At 44.7% G+C, this 17814-nt stretch overlaps 1 protein-coding gene across 3 annotated transcripts in view; it reads left to right on the plus strand.

Annotated features, from left to right (window-relative positions):
* Window positions 1-17388: 17388 nt before the first annotated feature.
* LOC135918618 (uncharacterized) overlaps window positions 17389-17814 on the plus strand; it is a 440383-nt gene continuing 439957 nt past the window's right edge. For 2 of the 3 annotated variants that reach the window (XM_065452236.1, XM_065452237.1), the window contains exon 1: window positions 17399-17483. In XM_065452236.1, the coding sequence (XP_065308308.1) occupies window positions 17477-17483 (7 nt within the window). In that variant the 5' untranslated portion in view covers window positions 17399-17476. Of the gene's footprint in view, window positions 17484-17814 lie in introns of all 3 variants that reach the window. The other variant, XM_065452238.1, reaches the window with a different exon arrangement.

A 17814-nucleotide genomic window follows, 5' to 3' on the forward strand; every position in this document is an offset into this window, starting at 1 on the left:
ACCAGGTTCTGTGCCATTTTGGGCCGAACTACATACATATGTTGCAAGACAAGAAGCATTGACATGTTCATATTGTGCGCTATAGTTTAGGGCAGAAATAAATTACATGCAGTATTCTTGCTTTTGAATCGCTTATGCCACATGCAGTCAGCAAAAGCATGACCTTCAAGATCTGAACAATATACCCTAAGTAAGCTATCCCTGGGTTGATTTGAACAATTTCGACCTCAGTCACTGGCCTTAAAGCCACAATTGACTTTATGCGCAGCCGTTACCTGCACTACTTGCGCCGTCACTTCGTTTCTCATTGAAGTAACTTCCTGCTGTCGTTTAAATGTAGCTCAGAAATTGTCGACACCACCTCGGAGGTACACATGTGCAATGTGTGATGTTTCCGTGTGCTTTCTGTGTTCGTCACACAGCAACAAATATACGATGACTTTTGATTAACCGTGAGGCGTAGGTGACGCTTATGTGTTCCGAATCTTGCTTTCAGGGCGATGTGCTTATCTTGCGGCGATCGCGCTCATGTGGTCCGTGCCTTCTCTGTGTATTGTGTGACCCACGAAGATTCCTCGAAAAAAAAAACATGTTTCTGCAGCGTTCATTTGTAGCATTTGAGTGGTGTGAGCCAGAAATGTGCGGTGGCGTTCGATGTGTCCCTTCCCCAAGTGCTACAATCACTGCTTGCCAGCAAATAGATATGACGCGGCTGCTAACTCGCAGTTTCGCTTAGTGTTTCTTGGTATATATCTTTGCGATTTACCCGCTGCATATGCGATAGAAACCACGATGCGCCCTTCTATTATATTTCTTTGATTTTCCTAATTTCCATCAGTGTGATGTTCGCCTTCGTCAATGAGCGTCTTTTTAACGATGCTCTTGCTTGATAGTAAAAAACCTCTGAAATGCCGATTGCAAAAACCTGCGTCTTCCAGTGCCTTCCATTGAGAAACCAGCAAGTCTTTTTTTTGGCACTGGATCGCACTGAGTACACTGGCGCTCGCTGGGACTCACTCGAGAACAGTGAGAAGGCTTGATAAGAGCTGGGTCACACTGGAAAAGACGCTGGGGCCCACTGGTTTCTCCAGTACAGCTAGGCGCTGGTTCGCACTAGAAATGCGCTGGTTGTGTTTGTGCCACGCTGGCTCCAGTACGCAAGGGCAAGCACAGCTGAATATTAAATGCGTTATAGCATTTCATCGCTTGATACTAGTGTCTTGTACTAAATAAAGCTATATCTTGTGTCATAAAACTAATTCGTGTTGCAGCATGGAATAAAGGTGCGTGAGCTGCCTTGTTTATTCCTGCACATTTGACACTCAAGATCACTTTCGCTTGTTGCATTTTCCCTTTTGATAGGGTGGATGGCTAAATCCTTGAACCAAACCACGCAAATGCAGAGGACGCCAAGTTTTTTAGTAGATCGCACGTAACATATGACTGGGAGTTGTCGCCGCTGTCGCAGTGTTGTGGAGTGGACGTGAAATCCAAAAGTCGTTCAGACGCGCTCGAACGGACCCCAAGTTCGAAGCCTACCACTGATTGATATGTATTTTTTTTATTCAGAATACACCTAAAGGCCCTCTCGCAGGAGGGTATTACATAAGGGGGTGGGATGCAGTAACGCATAGAGATGTAATAAGTGAGTAATAAGTTGAAAAAAAATTGGGAACTGATAAACAATAATCACAAAAGTTAATAATACACGACCAATAAGATTATTGTGGTAGGAATAATAATCAGAAGTGTACAAAAAGAGAATACGTGTCACAAACACACGAAAAATGGAGGGCATTCTGGGTCATAGAAAGCACTGAGGCCTTTAATGTATAATAAATCATTAAACGATGCAACACGCAAACTTAAAAGAAGAAGGTAAAACACCGCAATAAAAATAGGAACAATAACCATAAAAATATGCATGTTCCATAGAGGACAAAAACATCTTTTAGCATCATTCGTAGTGGAAAAAAATGGGGGGGGGGGAAGACATGACAAAAGAAAGGTTTACGCAGTTTCATTAGGGATTAGAAGTTTCTGGAATTCATATATGTGGGTGACGGTTGCGATGTGTGATGGCCAGCTATTCCACTCGGTTATGGTGCGTGGTGTGAATGATCTGGCATGAGTTAGTGTGCGACACGTGAAGCGTTCGATTTTAAAAGGGTGATCATGGCGGGGAAAGATGGCAGGGAGTCCTCGCGAAGTGCAGTCCTCGCGAAGTGCAGTGATGCATGATGGTAGAGCCTATGAAGAAATGATAAGCGAGCGATTTTACGGTGACATAACGCATGCAGTTCAGCCCGATTCTTCAATGAAGTGACGCTGGTGTGACGCGAGTAATCCGAAAAAATAAAACGCACAGCATGGTTCTGCAGGGCTTCAATGTTTTTAATATTGTAGCCTTGATCGCGATCATAAATGGCTGAGGCGTATTATATTTTAGGACGGATTAAAGTGATATAAGCCTGTTTACGTAAGTGCGATGGGGTGTGTTTCAAGTTACGTTTAAGAAACCCAAGTGAGCAGTTTGCTGAAGCAAGGGTGACGTTAATATGGTAATTCCAGGGCAGGTCAAACTGAAAGTTAACTCCAAGATATTTGAACGCGGTCGTAAGTTCCACTGAAGTATTATTTAGCAAGTAAGACGTTGGAATTCGAGAAGCTTTTTTTAGTGAAAGACGTCGGCTTAACTTTTGAAGGATTTGGTCTCATTAGCCAAGTTGTGCACCACGAAGTTAAGGAGTCAAGGTGAGATTGTAGAGATTGGAGGTCAGCTTCAGAAGAGATGTTGCGGCAAATAACACAATCGTCAGCGAATAGCCTAACGCTAGATTTGAGGGACGAGGGTAAGTCATTTATATAAATTAGGAAAATCAATGGACCGAGCACACTTCCTTGAGGAACGCCGGATGAGACTGGGACGAAAGGAGAGTCAAACTTATTGACCGACATGGACTGTTGTCTATTAGAGAGGAAGGCTTGCACCCATGCCAGAACAAGTGGGCGAACATTAGGTTGTCTAAGTATTAGTAAGAGCCGGTGGTGAGGAACTCGATCGAACGCTTTTGAGAAGTCAAGGAATATGGCATTAATTTGGATGCCGGCGTCCAATGATGAATGTAAATCCTGAGTAAATCCTGCAAGTTGCGTTTCGCATGAGAAGCCCTTGCGAAAACCGTGCTGGTATTTGAAGATGATATTGTGTTCCTCTAAATATGTAATTACTTGTGAGTGTATAATGTGTTCCAAGAGTTTACAGATGGTACTAGTTAAATATATAGGTCTGTAGTTAGGTGGGGACGAGCGATCCCCTGATTTAAATATGGGCGCTACTTTTGCTATTGGCCAGTCCTGAGGAATTGCGCCTGACGATATTGATAGAGAGAAGAGGGCTGCCAAGCAACGATAGATGCCAGAAGAAATATGTTTAGGTATTTTGTTGAAGCCATTATGATCAGATTCAGATGACGTTTTTAATTTTCCAAGTAGAGATGAAATATTATTTTCGTCAAATATTATTTCAGTCATATTAATACCGGAAACAACATCAATGCTAGGGCATGTAGTAATATCCTCAAGAGTAAAAACTGTTGAGAATGAATCATTTATTGACTTAGCCCATTCGGATTCAGTAACAGGAGAACCATTGGTATTAGAAAGAGTTACATCAGGTTGGTTGCTGGGATTTATTGTGCGCCAAATGCGCCGACGGTTATTTATTAGCAAGGATGGCAAATCACGACTGAAAAAGCGACGACGAGTAGTTTTTAAAAGCTGTTGATATTCCTTGTAAGATTTTGTATAGCGGCACTACGAAGCCGATAATCTGTTTTTGTCTGCCATTCTGAAAAGTCGTTTCTTTTTATTACTAAGTCGACGTAATTGCCGATTGAAGCATGGAGAAACGGTGCTTGTTTTGATGGTCATAACTGGAATGTATTTGCCAATTAGGTTTGAGAGAGTATGTTTATAAAGGTTCCAGATATGTTCAATGAAACGTGACAATTGGGCGTCTAAAAAAGTGGTCCATGAAATGGGATAATTCGATACATATTGCATCAAAATTGGCTCGCTTATAGCAGCTTATACACTTTCCAGCAACTTTCTTTTTGTTAAATGAACAACTTAAGCTTCTAGTAATTTATCATGAACACAAAGACCATCGAGATGGGCTATGTCAGTAAACAGGTCAGGTCGAGAAGTTAAAATTAGGTCAAGAATGTTTGCGCATGTGCTCAAGCAGCATGTAGTTTTTTTCGATAAGCTGGTACAACGAAAAATCAAGGCAAGAATGAAGAAATTCCTGTGCCTGAGTATCGTTGGCTGAAGCAGATAGTGTGATAGTGGCCTGATACAGGTCTGATAGTGCCTGATAGTGACACAGACGCAGCGAAAAAAGTTAAAATATACTTGACTGGCAAGAATATTATCGGAAACAGCATCGTGCAGCCATGTTTCTGTTAGTGCGATGATGGAAGGTGAACTTGAGTCAATAAGTGAAGATAGTTCAACACTTTTAGAAAGAACACTTCTGATATTAGTGTAGAAGAAAGAGACCTTTCTGTCTGAACGAGATGGGGTGGTTACTTGTGCTTGACGCTTAGAAGGGGCACGTCACATAGGTGGGGTACTTGCTGAGCGTTGGTCGGTGCGTGGTACACACACCGCGCAATTAGAAGTTGTGTCCCAAATGTAAGGGACGTTATTTAGGCACAGCCCGTCAAAAATAAGGCGCACACGATAAACTTCCTTAGTGTTTTCGAAAACTGTAACAACTTCCTGCGTTTGTCCCGCACAGCCTCACAATAGTCCCGTGCGACACTGAAGGGCGTATTTTTTAGCTTGAAGCCTTTGCTGAGAATGGTTTCGACTTCTTTGTCATTCAAAAGTTTACCGATGATGGGGCGCTTTTTATCTGAGGAGAAGCGGCCTATGCGGTGAGCCCTGGCCAGTGACGCAATCGAAAAGTAGAGTCGGTTCATGCAGAAGTCACGCACAAGGCATTCAGACGATTCCCATGTTTCAAATTGTTCCCCGTCGTCAATTCCATAGAATATTACGTTTGAACTTCGAGAACAATTTTCGAAGTCGTAAATTTTGGCTTGATCGTCTGAAAGGTCTGATGAAGGTCTGATATTGCCCCGGCATGACCGGTTTTCCACTTCATCGGATTTAGAAGTGAGTTTAGTGATAGATTCACTAAGTGAGACCATTTCGAAGTTAAGCTTGTCATACATTGTACTACAGTCAACAGCTCCTGTAGAAGATTCGAGCGAAGATACACGTGTTTCAAGGGCTTTGAAGTGGGAATTAAAAGATTCCTTGATATCGGCAATGTCAAGTGCAATTGTGGAGCACTGCTTGTAGTAGTGTTATGAGCCTCGCATGACTTTGATGTACTTGCTGAAGGCACACCTCTAGGTCCAGGGTTAACTTCAACATCCCCACTCAAGAGAAGGCTATCGTAACAGTGCAAAATACCAAAGCAGGAAGTAAGAACACTGTACGGGCAGAACAACAGCAGCAAAAAGCGGTCATCAGAACGATAGCTACAGGCATCTTGAATATAACATACCTGCGTGAAAAACAGACAGCGTTTAAGCAACATTCCGGCGTCGCTGCTGTACTGCCCACTGAAGGAAGGTGCCGTTGCAAAGACCTTTATATCATCCAGTGTACACGTCACTTACCGCAGCTTAGCGATGATTGGTAGAACGACGGCGACATCAGCCAGAAGCGAAGCACGAGGGAGGTCGTCGGCAAAGCCGATGGGCATGCCCGGGTTATCACCAACAGGAGTGACAGGGCTGTCCATGGGCACACCATCGACCGCATCCACGTGCCGGTGAAAAGGAAGCGCGCAAGATAAGGCAGCGTCCCCGCAGAAGAATCCATGGAAGCATCCCAAGAACTGCGTGAAAAACAGGCAGCGTTTAAGCAACATTCCGGCGTCACTGCTGTACTGCCCACTGAAGGAAGGTGCCGTTGCAAAGACCTTTATATCATCCGGTGTAGACGTCGCTTACCGCAGCTTAGCGATGATTGGTAGAACGACGGCGACATCAGCCAGAAGCGAAGCACGAGGGAGGTCGTCGGCAAAGCCAAGGGGCATGCCAGGGTTATCACCAACAGGAGTGACAGGGCTGTCCATGGGCACACCATCGACCGCATCCACGTGCCGGTGAAAAGGAAGCGCGCAAGATAAGGCAGCGTCCCCGCAGAAGAATCCATGGAAGCATCCCAAGAACTGCGTGAAAAACAGGCAGCGTTTAAGCAACATTCCGGCGTCGCTGCTGTACTGCCCACTGAAGGAAGGTGCCGTTGCAAAGACCTTTGTATCATCCGGTGTAGACGTCGCTAACCGCAGCTTAGCGGTGATTGATCGAACGACGATGACATGAGCCAGAAGCGAAGCACGTGGGAGACCGTCGGCAAAGCCAAGGGGCATGCCAGGGTTATCACCAAGAGGAGTGACAGGGCTGTCCATGGGCACACCATCGACCGCATCTACGTGCCGGTGAAAAGGAAGAGCGGGAGATAAGGCAGCGTGGAAGGGTGGAATCCATGGAAGCATCCCAAGAACTGCGTGAAAAACAGGCAGCGTTTAAGCAACATTCCGGCGTCGCTGCTGTACTGCCCACTCGATATTATCGCACCGATAGCAAAGATGAGGCGATTCGTGCGCTTCCACGTTCCATTTGTACTAAAAAGAGTTCTGAGGCTCAAATACACACATTTTAGCTTTCGCCAGCTACCCGCGCCGAGATCGCGTTCCCCACCGAAGCTTGCGCCTAGCGTATCCACCGAGTCCATCTTCACGCTATCGGCGCGTCTAGGTCCAGGAATCAAGAAGTATAACAAAGATAAATCACTCTATATTTCAGATTTTGCATCGGTGTTGTTAAATAAACCATTTTTCCATGGCTACAGTGCCAGCACTAGAAGCGCCGATGTGACGTGTCACGAACGCAGGTATATATATATATATATATATATATATATATATATATATATATATATGTGTGTGTGTGTGTGTGTGTGTGTGTGTGTGTGTGTGTGCGTGCTGTCACCGAAGGCTCCCAGCACTAGCCTGCGCTTCTCTGACGAAGACATAGGGCTAGACAGACGTGTAGACCTAAAAGCATCACTGAACTAAGAAAACGTAGCATATTCCTCGCGTGAAGAATAAGAAACGGCTATCGAAATCGGCAGTAACAGACCATACAGCGTCCCGGGTCGGTGGTTCATTTAGGGCTTTTTTCGAAGTTAAAATACCAATCGCAAGTGGAAATCGTTTTTATGGCACTTCCAAGCACACTATTGAATACGGCCAGCAAATTTTTCTTTGTGGTACAGGCGTAGTTTTAGTTGCTGGGCGCTAGCGCATCTTCTATGTCTGTGCGAGACTTCTCTATGTGAAACTAAAACTGCTTCTAGATTTTTGCATGGTAAATTGTCCGCTAACGTTCGTCTGCTGGCGTGGCGTAATATGGCGAAGAGAACGTCGTGGAAAACACGGTTGAAGGCTATAGCGAGATCTAGTTGCATCATATTCACTCGATCGCCAAATACATCACAACATTCTAGCACACATCGAGCTACGTGTATGATCGTTGCGATGCTTCTACCCTTTATACCACAGGTCTGATGCGTGCTAACCAGCCTCGTTATCACACCCTGCAATCGTTTGGCCAACACCTTCATACATATTTTATAGTCGACGTTGGTAAGGCTTATCGGGCGATAAGACCCCACCAACTGACGTTTTTCAGGTGCCTCAGTTTTTGGGATGAGAACGATGTGCGAAGTTGCGAAGGACAGTGGTATATGTTTTGGCTGATACGATTCGGCGATAACATTGAGTAGAATCTGGGCTATGATTGTTTTGAATGTTTTGTGAATTGCTACTCCTAGGCCGTCAGGCCCGGGTGCTTTGCCAACAGGTAGTGCCTCTATTGCATCCTTTATTTCTTTCATGGAAATCGGCTCTTCCAGACGCGTTCTTTCTTCTTCATCCAGCTTTGGCCCTAACGACAGAAATTCCGCTCCAACGTAGGAAGCGTAACAACAGACAGTGTCAGGATAGCGTATGCTAACTGCTCAATTCAGGTCATTGTAAACGGGGACCTGACAGAAAGCGTGCAAGTGCTGTCTTCTGTGAGGCAGGGATGTCCGCTGTCACCCCTCCTATTCGCGGCTTACCTTGAGCCTTTGTGCAAGGCCATCCAAAAAAAAATGAACGGACAGCTGGCTTCAGGTTACAGCCCACATCGGTGAAAATATTGGTCTATGCCGATCACATCGCTATATTCTGTTCGAATAGAAATAGTTTTTGTGAGGCCGCGGCGGTAGTTGAATCCTTCTGCAAGTGCACCGGGGAGCAAATAAATTGGGAGAAGAGTAGTGGGTTTTGGCACGGTGAATGGAAAGAAACGCTAGACTACTTCGCTCGACTTCGGTGGTCAACCACTGCAACAACATACCTAAGCGGACCTCTCGACTCCTATCGTGACCCTGAGCCGTACTTGAATGAACAAGTGTCGAGAATAAAGGAAAAAGCTAACGCGTGGCAGGGGCGACAGCTGTCAATGTTCTCGCGTGCCACAGTCTGTAACCTATTTCTCACGTCCAAGATATGGTATGTTATGAATGTGCTGTGTGCTTCGCGGATAAACTTCCAAAAAATACACCGTGTTTTCGCCGTTTTCATGTGGGTATCGACTTGGGAAAGGATCAGCCGCACGCACTTGTTCTTGCCAGTAAAGAAAGGGGACGTTGGGTTGGCACATTTATTTGTGCTACAAGTTGTGTCGCGCTTTATGTACCTTCGCGATCAGAATGATGTGTTCCTTCGCACAGTCATGCAGGTGGTTTCAGCATGTCGTCACCTTCCAGGATTTGTTGTATGCTCGTGTGAAGCAATGCATGGTGCCATTAAAGATTACCTGCTAGAAGTCATGCTTGCATACAGAATGTTGCATGTGCGGTTTTCAATGCAGTATCTCGGCAATTAGTCTAGAGACAGGCCGCATTAGAAGTTCTGAAAAGGTTCCATAAAGATTTTTTTATAGAATTTGGTACATAAGATGTCAATACGACCTCTATAGAATATTTATGGAGGATGAATGGAGAGTCAGTCTATAGACAAGCCGCATTAGAACTGTTAAAAACTTTCTGCATACAATATTTTATAGAGTATTGTACATATGATGACAATAAACCTTCTATAGGCAGATTATAGAGGGTGAAAGGAGTCAGTCTATAAACAAGCCGCATTAGAAGTGTTAAAAACTTTCTATAGACATTATTTTATAGAATTTTGTACGTATGATATCAATACACTCGCTATAGAACATATATAGAGAGCGAATGGAGAGCCATTCTATTGACAGGTCGCCTTAGAAGTATTAAAGACATTTTATAAAAATTACTTTATAGAAATCAGTATATAGGACGTTAATACAACCTCTATTGCACATCTATTGTGTGTGAAATGACTTGTTTCTATAGACCGGTTTCTATAGAGTTCTTATAGAGATTCTATGCAGACGGCTCTATAGATGGCGAGTTCCTGGAGAGTCCCTTTACACTCCATAGGAATTCATTAGGTGTTCTAAAGGAACTCTAAATCCATTTTCATAAGGGACAACCTAACATATTGTAGAATGGCTTTCTTTAACACTAACAAACTGTCGGCAATTTATTAGAAAAGCTTCGACACATTGGACAACTTTGCAGTTACCCAACACGACACTTAACTTCAATAATAATTAAGTGTGACTAACCGCATCAAACACCTTTCTAAAGTGTAGATAAATTATATCTACTTGGCCTCTTCGATCTAGCACTTCACGGATGAAATGGACTGTTTCCACTGGTTGGGTCACTGTCGAGAGGCCGCTACGAAAACCATGCTGAGACTCACTGAAGAAATGTTTTCTCGTCAGAAATTCTACGATGTGTTCGGAGACAGCGTGTTCAGGAATATTGCATGGCGTTGACGTTAGTGCAATAAGCCTGTAGTTGGAAACACATTTAAGATCTCCGTCTTTCGGTATTGGGATTATCTTAGTTCATTTCCAATCGTTAGGTAGGGCCCCCGACAACAGTGATTTTTGAAAGATAACTAAGAGGTATTTGGCCACCCACTCCGCATACCTCTTTAAAAATGCGTTAGGAATTTCATCAGGTGCAGATGATTGACATTGTTTTAGATTGAGCAATAGTTTAAATATACCTCACTCAGAAAGCTGCAGTTCGCCTAGAGGAAGGAAGCAACGAAGAACGCAAAAGTCGTCTACTTCGCCATTGTATGTAGTATAGAAACTGGAGAAGAAACTCTTAAGCTCACTTGCAATATCTTCTTCATTAGTAATAAACTTCATTATTTCAGAAGTCCGACTAAAATTTAGACGACGCTAACACGCCCAGCTCAATGGACCAAGCGGGGTTCCATTGTCGCGAGCTCGCCACCTCGTTCGGAAGGTCTGGAGGGACGAGATTCGACGCTGCTGTCGGGCGCCTCGGTACCGCCAAGGTGGCCCACCACCTCCTTCATCACTTGGCCAGCGCAAATTAAGGCGATTTCATTGTGACCGCCGCAATATCCGCACCACTTTAAAATCGACCATCCATGCACACTGATCATGCAACATCTTCAGGTTGGAGCACGAAAGCCATCATCGCGGCGACCTCCGCGGGCAACAGTCATCGGGGCCACGTTTCTCAAGCTACCGCCACCAAAACATCGTCCACTGCTGCACTCCCAAGCCAGACAACCGCATTGAATCGCAAACATTTCACTGTTTCGTCTGGGCGAGGGCTATTACTGTCCACTAACGCGCCAAACACCAAGGTCACCGCTCTCAGCCAGCGCCTTGGTGGCGTGTGCTCACGGCACAAGCCCGCCACGCGCCCAGTCCGCTCTCACAGCCTGCTACGCTGGTGCCCTTGTAGCGTGCTCCGCTGCAACCTCTTGATTCGCGACAGTGTAAAATAGGATGTGATAGGGGGAAGGCAGCTGCGGAGGATCAGGTAACAGAAGATTTGTTGAAGGATGGTGGGGGCAGATTGTTCTAGAGAAACTGGCCACCCTGTATACGCAATGCCTCATGACTTCGAGCGTACCGGAATCATGGAAAAACTTTAACCTAATCCTAATGCATAAGAAAGGGGACGCCAAAGACTTGAAAAATTATAGACCGATCAGCTTACTGTCCATTGCCTACAAACTATTTACTAAGGTAATTGCAAATAGAATCAGGAACACCTTAGACTTCCGTCAACCAAAGAACCGGGCAAGATTCCGTAAAGGCTACTCAACAATAGACCATATTCACACTATCAATCAGGTGATAGAAAAATGTGCGGAATATAACCAACCTTTATATATAGCTTTGATCGATAACGAGAAAACGTTTGATTCAGTCGCAACTTCAGCAGTCATGGAGGCATTGCAGAATCAGGGTGTAGACGAGCCCTATGTAAAAATACTGAAAGATACCTATAGCGGCTCCACAGCCACCGTAGTCCTCCGTAAAGAAAGCAACAAAATCCCAATAAAGAAAGGCGTCAGACAGGGAGATACGATCTCACCAATGCTATTCATAGCGTATTTACAGGAGGTATTCCGAGACCTGGATTGGGAAGAATTAGGGATAAGAGGTAATGGAGAATACCTTAGTAACTTGCGATTCGCTGATGATACTGCCTGGCTTAGTAACTCAGGGGACCAACTGCAATGCATGCTCATTGACCTGGAGAGGCAAAGCCGGAAGGTGGGTCTAAAAATTATTGTGCAGGAAACTAAAGTAATGTTTAACAGTCTCGGAAGAGAACAGCAGTTTACGATAGGTAGTGAGACACTGGAACTGGTAAGGGAATTTACCTACTTAAGACAGGTAGTGACTGCGGATCCGGATCATGAGAATTAAATAATCAGAAGAATAAGAATGGGCTGGGGTGCGTTTGGCAGGCATTCTCAGATCATGAACAGCAGGTTACCGTTATCCCTCAAGAGAAAAATTTATAACAGCTGTGTCTTACCAGTACTCACGTACGGGGCAGAAACTTGGAGACTTACAAAGAGGGTTCTACCTAAATTGAAGACTACGCAACGAGCTATAGAAAGAACAATGATAGGTGTAACGTTAAGGGATAAGAAAAGAGCTGATTGGGTGAGGGAACAAACGCGAGTTAATGATATCTTAGTTGAAATCAAGAAAAAGAAATGGGCATGAGCAGGACACGTAATGAGGAGGGATGATAACCGATGGTCATTAAGAGTTACAGAATGGATTCCAAGGGAAGGGAAACGTAGCAGAGGGCGGCAGAAAGTTAGGTGGGTGGATGAGATTAAGAAGTTTGCAGGGACAACATGGCCACAATTAGTACATGACCGGGGTAGTTGGAGATGTCTGGGAGAGGCCTTTGCCCTGCAGTGGGCGTAACCAGGCTGATGATGATGATGATTTTGATGATGATGATGATGATGATGATGATGATGATGATGATGATGATGATGATGATACTCTCAGTAGACAACACTCTTGCATCGCTAGCTCACTGCGTGATTTGCTGGAAACAAAGATGTTTCCTAACTTTCACGCTTCAACCTTCCCTTTCAAAACACAGCTTCGATCGTTAACTTACGTGCTATATCTGGTGCTCTGGAGCGTGAGATATAGGCTGTCTAACAATAATTGTTTTATCCTGTGACATGACGAGCTTTTATTCATGCGACAATTTACATCCCACAAGAAGAAAGTCAGACTTCTCTGATTCATCTTGCTACGAACTCATTCACTATGTCTTTACGGCATTGTCTCGCAATAACGACCGGCATTTTGTTGGTATGCTTGTTTGTTGCTCAACGTTGGTGAGCGGCCAAGCAGCCACTGGGTGTAGGGTGGTTGCGGTTCAAGAGCAACGTATTAAGTGAAAGTATGAACCTGAGAAATACCTGCACTTAGATTTTGCCATAGGAAACAAGAGCTGCTGTCTCAAAAGATGATGCTGCATTATGCTTTACTTATGGATTACTTTGCAATGAGCATAACTTCGCTGTTCCATGATATGGTGTCACGTGTTCCCGAATGCCAATTGCATTCAGTGGCTCTCTGGCTTCCCTGATTTAAATAGGCGCATTTGGCTGAGAGAAGCCGAATCCTAGAGTGGTTAGCCTAGCATGCTTGGTGTGGTGAAAAATGAAACACTATGAATATACAACAATGGGCCAAACTGGACACTTAACTCCAGCATGGACCAGAGCGGGTCGCAGACGATGGACCGGATTCACAACAGGTCCTTCAGGAAGTGGCGTTCGATACAGCGGTTGCCTCACGCGTACTGGTAAGGCACGGTGACAAGGGGAGCGCCACTGATACAGTACGGTACAACAAAATGTCACATATAGTCACCTGCCAAAGCATGCTCCACGTATTCTTTCCTTGAAAGTGCCAGATGGTTCAAGTTCTTATTACTTCGCCGTATTTGAAGAAGACTGTTTCATTTTCATTTCTTTCGTCATTGTGACGCCGTCGGTGGTTTCGGCGCTGTTTCCAGCCAACTGCCTAATCCTTGGCACAGCCTTCATTCGCGTATGTGCAGGCTCATCATCATCAGCAGCAGCAGCAGCGTCATCATCATCACGTGCGCCTCACTTGTGCTGTCGACGGTGTTTTCACGACTATGACATGTATGACGGGTATGCCACACCAATAACCTGCCATTGCTCAAGAGCAAGGAATGTGCGATGGGCATAACGTCGTCTTTGTCCGCTACAGTATTGCCTACTGTTGGCCTCCAATATAAAAGTGCCTACGTCACCGATCTGTACGACACCTGTGCAAATTAGAAGGCGTTGCTGCGGCACCATGGCATAGTTGTAACCACGTCCGGCTCCTGTATGGACATTTATCCGCGAACGTGAGCTCGAGTTCAAGCGCAAAATTTTTGTTTTTAGCACCCTACTTCTCTACAGCATGTGCGTTTTGCCAGCAAGACTTATGTCACACCTGTTGCGTTGCCAGTACTTTTGCATTGCACCTCTGCTGTTCGACCTAAACCTTTTGATTTGCATGCACTGTCCTGGTAAGAAATCCGTCCTCATTGTAGACGTAGCCGCCGCCTCTGTAATGTGTATGTAATAGGTATACATGTTTGTTTTCATTTTTTTTCGCGAAGTAGACCTTTCTACACTCGTACCAGTCTGCGGATCATACGGACGTTCCGTATAATCCTATTCGCTGAGCTTGAATCCGTGCAGCGTGAGCAGTGGGAGGCAAAGTCATTTTTTATTGCAATAGTAATTATACGGACATTTTAACAGGAAGCCATACGTAGTACGTCGAAACCACTTTGTACAGATAAATCAAACATAAACATATTATGTTGTAGGTTTAATATCAGAGCTCCTCAAAGGTTTTGTGCACATTTAAACATCTTTTTTCTGGTGAAGATGTTGTATGTGTATGTGTACTGAGGTTGGATAGGTTTGATCTTCTTATGAGAGAAGTTTGCCCACATTTAATATCGTACGCATAAATGTACACAAACTACCGCTAAAATGAGCTTTGGTTTAAAAATATAGCATAGAACATTAGAGGAAACATTCACTCGCGTGCAACGTACCAATAAAAAGGAGGCGCGAACTGGGACAGCGCCACGGCTGACACGACGCAATTGGTTGCCCCGTTTTACATACATTCTATGCTCTATAGTGTCTGCTCATTTAAACTTATCAAGATTGATTTGGATGCCGTGGCTTAAGAAATTCTTTGGTAATGAAACAGCAGACAGCATGGAGAGGTCACCATTTAGTGTTGCAATTTCCTCAGTACCAGCTACCACCAGCTAGCATAATTACGGCTAAAGCCAGGAGACCTGCAATCCCGCTTGACTTTTTCAATCCTGATATGCCTAATTTTGCTGAATGTTGACACCCATTATTTCTGTGGCGCAGGAAGTTCGTTCATTTGAAAAAAATTGAAGCCCTTTTCACCCAGTTACATTGACAGGTATCTCGGATGCCTAGATTAAACGTTTTTTATCTGTGAAAGGCTGGTCTGATGCCCTTCCGATTGCGCCCGTTCTATGATTAAAATGATACCACCGATTAAATTCTTATTATTCGGTCACCAATTCGCATCCACGTGGAAAAGTAATTTAGAAAACGTGACTAGGCAACTTGGAGTTAGCCTTTCACTTCTTGACATTCTTTCAAACCTGTGAATTGGACAAGGGAAACTTGCACATCCGTCAAAGAATTTCTATGTGTATCCCAAACGAGAATAAAGGGGGTAAAATGGAAAGTTGGGCTAGTTGGTGAGTAATCATCATACCTTGCTGGTGAAGCAGCGCACTGACACGGACACAATGGGCCCTTTTATATATTCGAACAACTTCAAGCGATATGACCCTAGCACCGTGGCTACAGTTATGGCGATGCAGCGAGTGTCGTCTTTTCCTGTGTGTCTTCACTGTGTCCGTGTCAGTGCGCTGCTTCACCAGCAAGGTATGAGAATAAAGGGGGTTAACTGAGGGGCCCGATTTTTATTAGTCATATCATAAAAAGCCAACGAACACTCGCACCAAGGATAACGTAGGAGAGGTTACTCGTGCTAAATAAATGAAATAAAGGAACGTTTAATTAAGGGAAATGAAAGTGGATGAAAAAACAACTTGCCGCAGGGGGGGAACGATCCCACAACCTTCTAATTTCGTGCGCAATGCTCTACCAACCGGGCTACCGCGGCGACGTTTCCCCATCCACTTTCTTGGGTACTTATGTTTTCTAGTACACCCCTGGGAGTGTTAGCCACCGCCACCATTGACAGACGCTGGCGGCAGATGTGGAACTTCCTTTCTGCCGCAGGCGTCATGACAACGTGATCTTTTTGGGTGAAAGAAACCGGTCAATAAACCAACGCATGATACCTGAAGGCATCAATGTTGCCGGATTCGAGACCCTCGTTATGTAATAAACGAGAAGAAAGGAGATAAACCGAGGGGCGTTATTTTCGTTGGTGATATCATAAGAAGCCAACAAACAATTACGCCAAGGACAACATACGGGAAATTACTTGTCCTTTATAAGTGAAATAAAGAAACGATAAATGAATGGAAATGAAACTGGACGAAAAAAACAACTTGTCGCAGGTGGGGAACGATCCCACAACCTTCGCCTTTCGCGTGCTATGCTCTACCGATTGAGCTACCACGGCGACGTCCCCCCCCCCCCTTTCTTGGGTATTTATGTTTCCTAGTAAACCCCTGGGAGTGTTAGCCAGCGCCACCTCTCACAGACCTTGGCGGCGGATGTGGAACAACATTTCTGCCGCAGGCGTCACGGGAACGTGATCCTCCTTTTCGGGCGAAACCAACCGGTTAATAAACCCACGCATGCTACCTGAAGGCATCAATGTTGCCGGATTCGAGACCCTTGTTGTGTAATTAACGAGAAGAAAGGGGATTAATCGAAGGGCCCTATTTTTATTATTCATATCATAAGAAGTCAACAAACACTGACACCGAAAACAACATAGGGGAAATTACTTATGCTTAAAAAATGAAATAAAGAAATGAAAAATTAATGGAAAGTGCATGAAAAAGCAACTTGCCACAGGTGGAGAACGAGCCACAACCTTCGCATTTCGCGTGCTATGTTCCACCAATTGAGCTACCACGGCGCCGTTTCCAAACACGTTTTCTTGGGTATTTATAATCCCTAGTAAAACCCCTAGGAGTGTTAGCCAGCGCCACCACTCACAGACCTTGGCGGTGGATATGGAACATTCTCTCTCCCGCAGCGGTCACGAGAACGTGATCTTATCGGGCGAAAGCGATGGTTACATGCTACCGGTTATTGAGCGGTGGCTTTCACCCAAAAAGCTAACATTATTGTGATGCCTGCGGCAGAAAGGATGTTCTACGTCCGCCGCCAATGCCTTTGAATGGTGGCGCTAGCTAACACTCGTAGGATTCTACCAGGAAACATAAATACCTAAAAAATTGGGTGGGGAAACGCCACCGCGGTAGCTCAATTGCTAGAACATCGCACGCGAAATGCGAATGTTGTGGGATCGTTCCCCACCTGCAGCAAGTTGTTTCTTCATCCACTTTCATTTCGATAAATTTATCGTTTCTTTATTTCATTTATTGAGCACAAGTAAATTCCCCTATTTTGTCCTTGGTGTCAGTGTTTGCTGGCTTCTTATTACTTGTGTCAGAGTAATTTTCCGATGAAATATTTAGTATCTTCCCCTGTTATCCAGTATTGAAAATGTTCACATGTATTTCTCTTGTTTTCTTGTTACCAATAAATGCCTTGTTCTGATTACTTGGCCAATCTAGCATAGTGGGTATGGGCCATCAGGAGAGGTAGAACTAGCAAACAGGCGCGAGCAGCCAAAAGAAGAGGTACTACGGTGACGACACTGACGCGACAGTGCTGCTCAACCACTTGACGAAAATGGGGGGTGAGTTGAGCGAATAATAATTCTTCTAATTTACGTGTAGAGTTTTAATCAGTGCTGAACAGCGCCGCATTAAATCCGCCACATATTCCCAGACGGAGAAGCTATCGGCACACTTGAAGCTCTCCGTTCGGCCATGTCATGGTAATTTCTCCTCACAAGGCTCAAAAGCATTGGCCTTGGTCGCTACATGATCTGACAAGAACGTGCCTTCCTCTTGTGAGCGAGGCACTTGCATCACACCCTTAAAGGGGTGTGAAAGGGACCTTCCGCAAGACGCCTAATGGAAAGGACCATGACAGGTTCGAGCTCAGTATCAGAGTTTTTCAGAGTG

This window comes from Dermacentor albipictus, chromosome 6 (genome assembly GCF_038994185.2).
Source record: "Dermacentor albipictus isolate Rhodes 1998 colony chromosome 6, USDA_Dalb.pri_finalv2, whole genome shotgun sequence".
NCBI lineage: Eukaryota > Metazoa > Arthropoda > Arachnida > Ixodida > Ixodidae > Dermacentor > Dermacentor albipictus.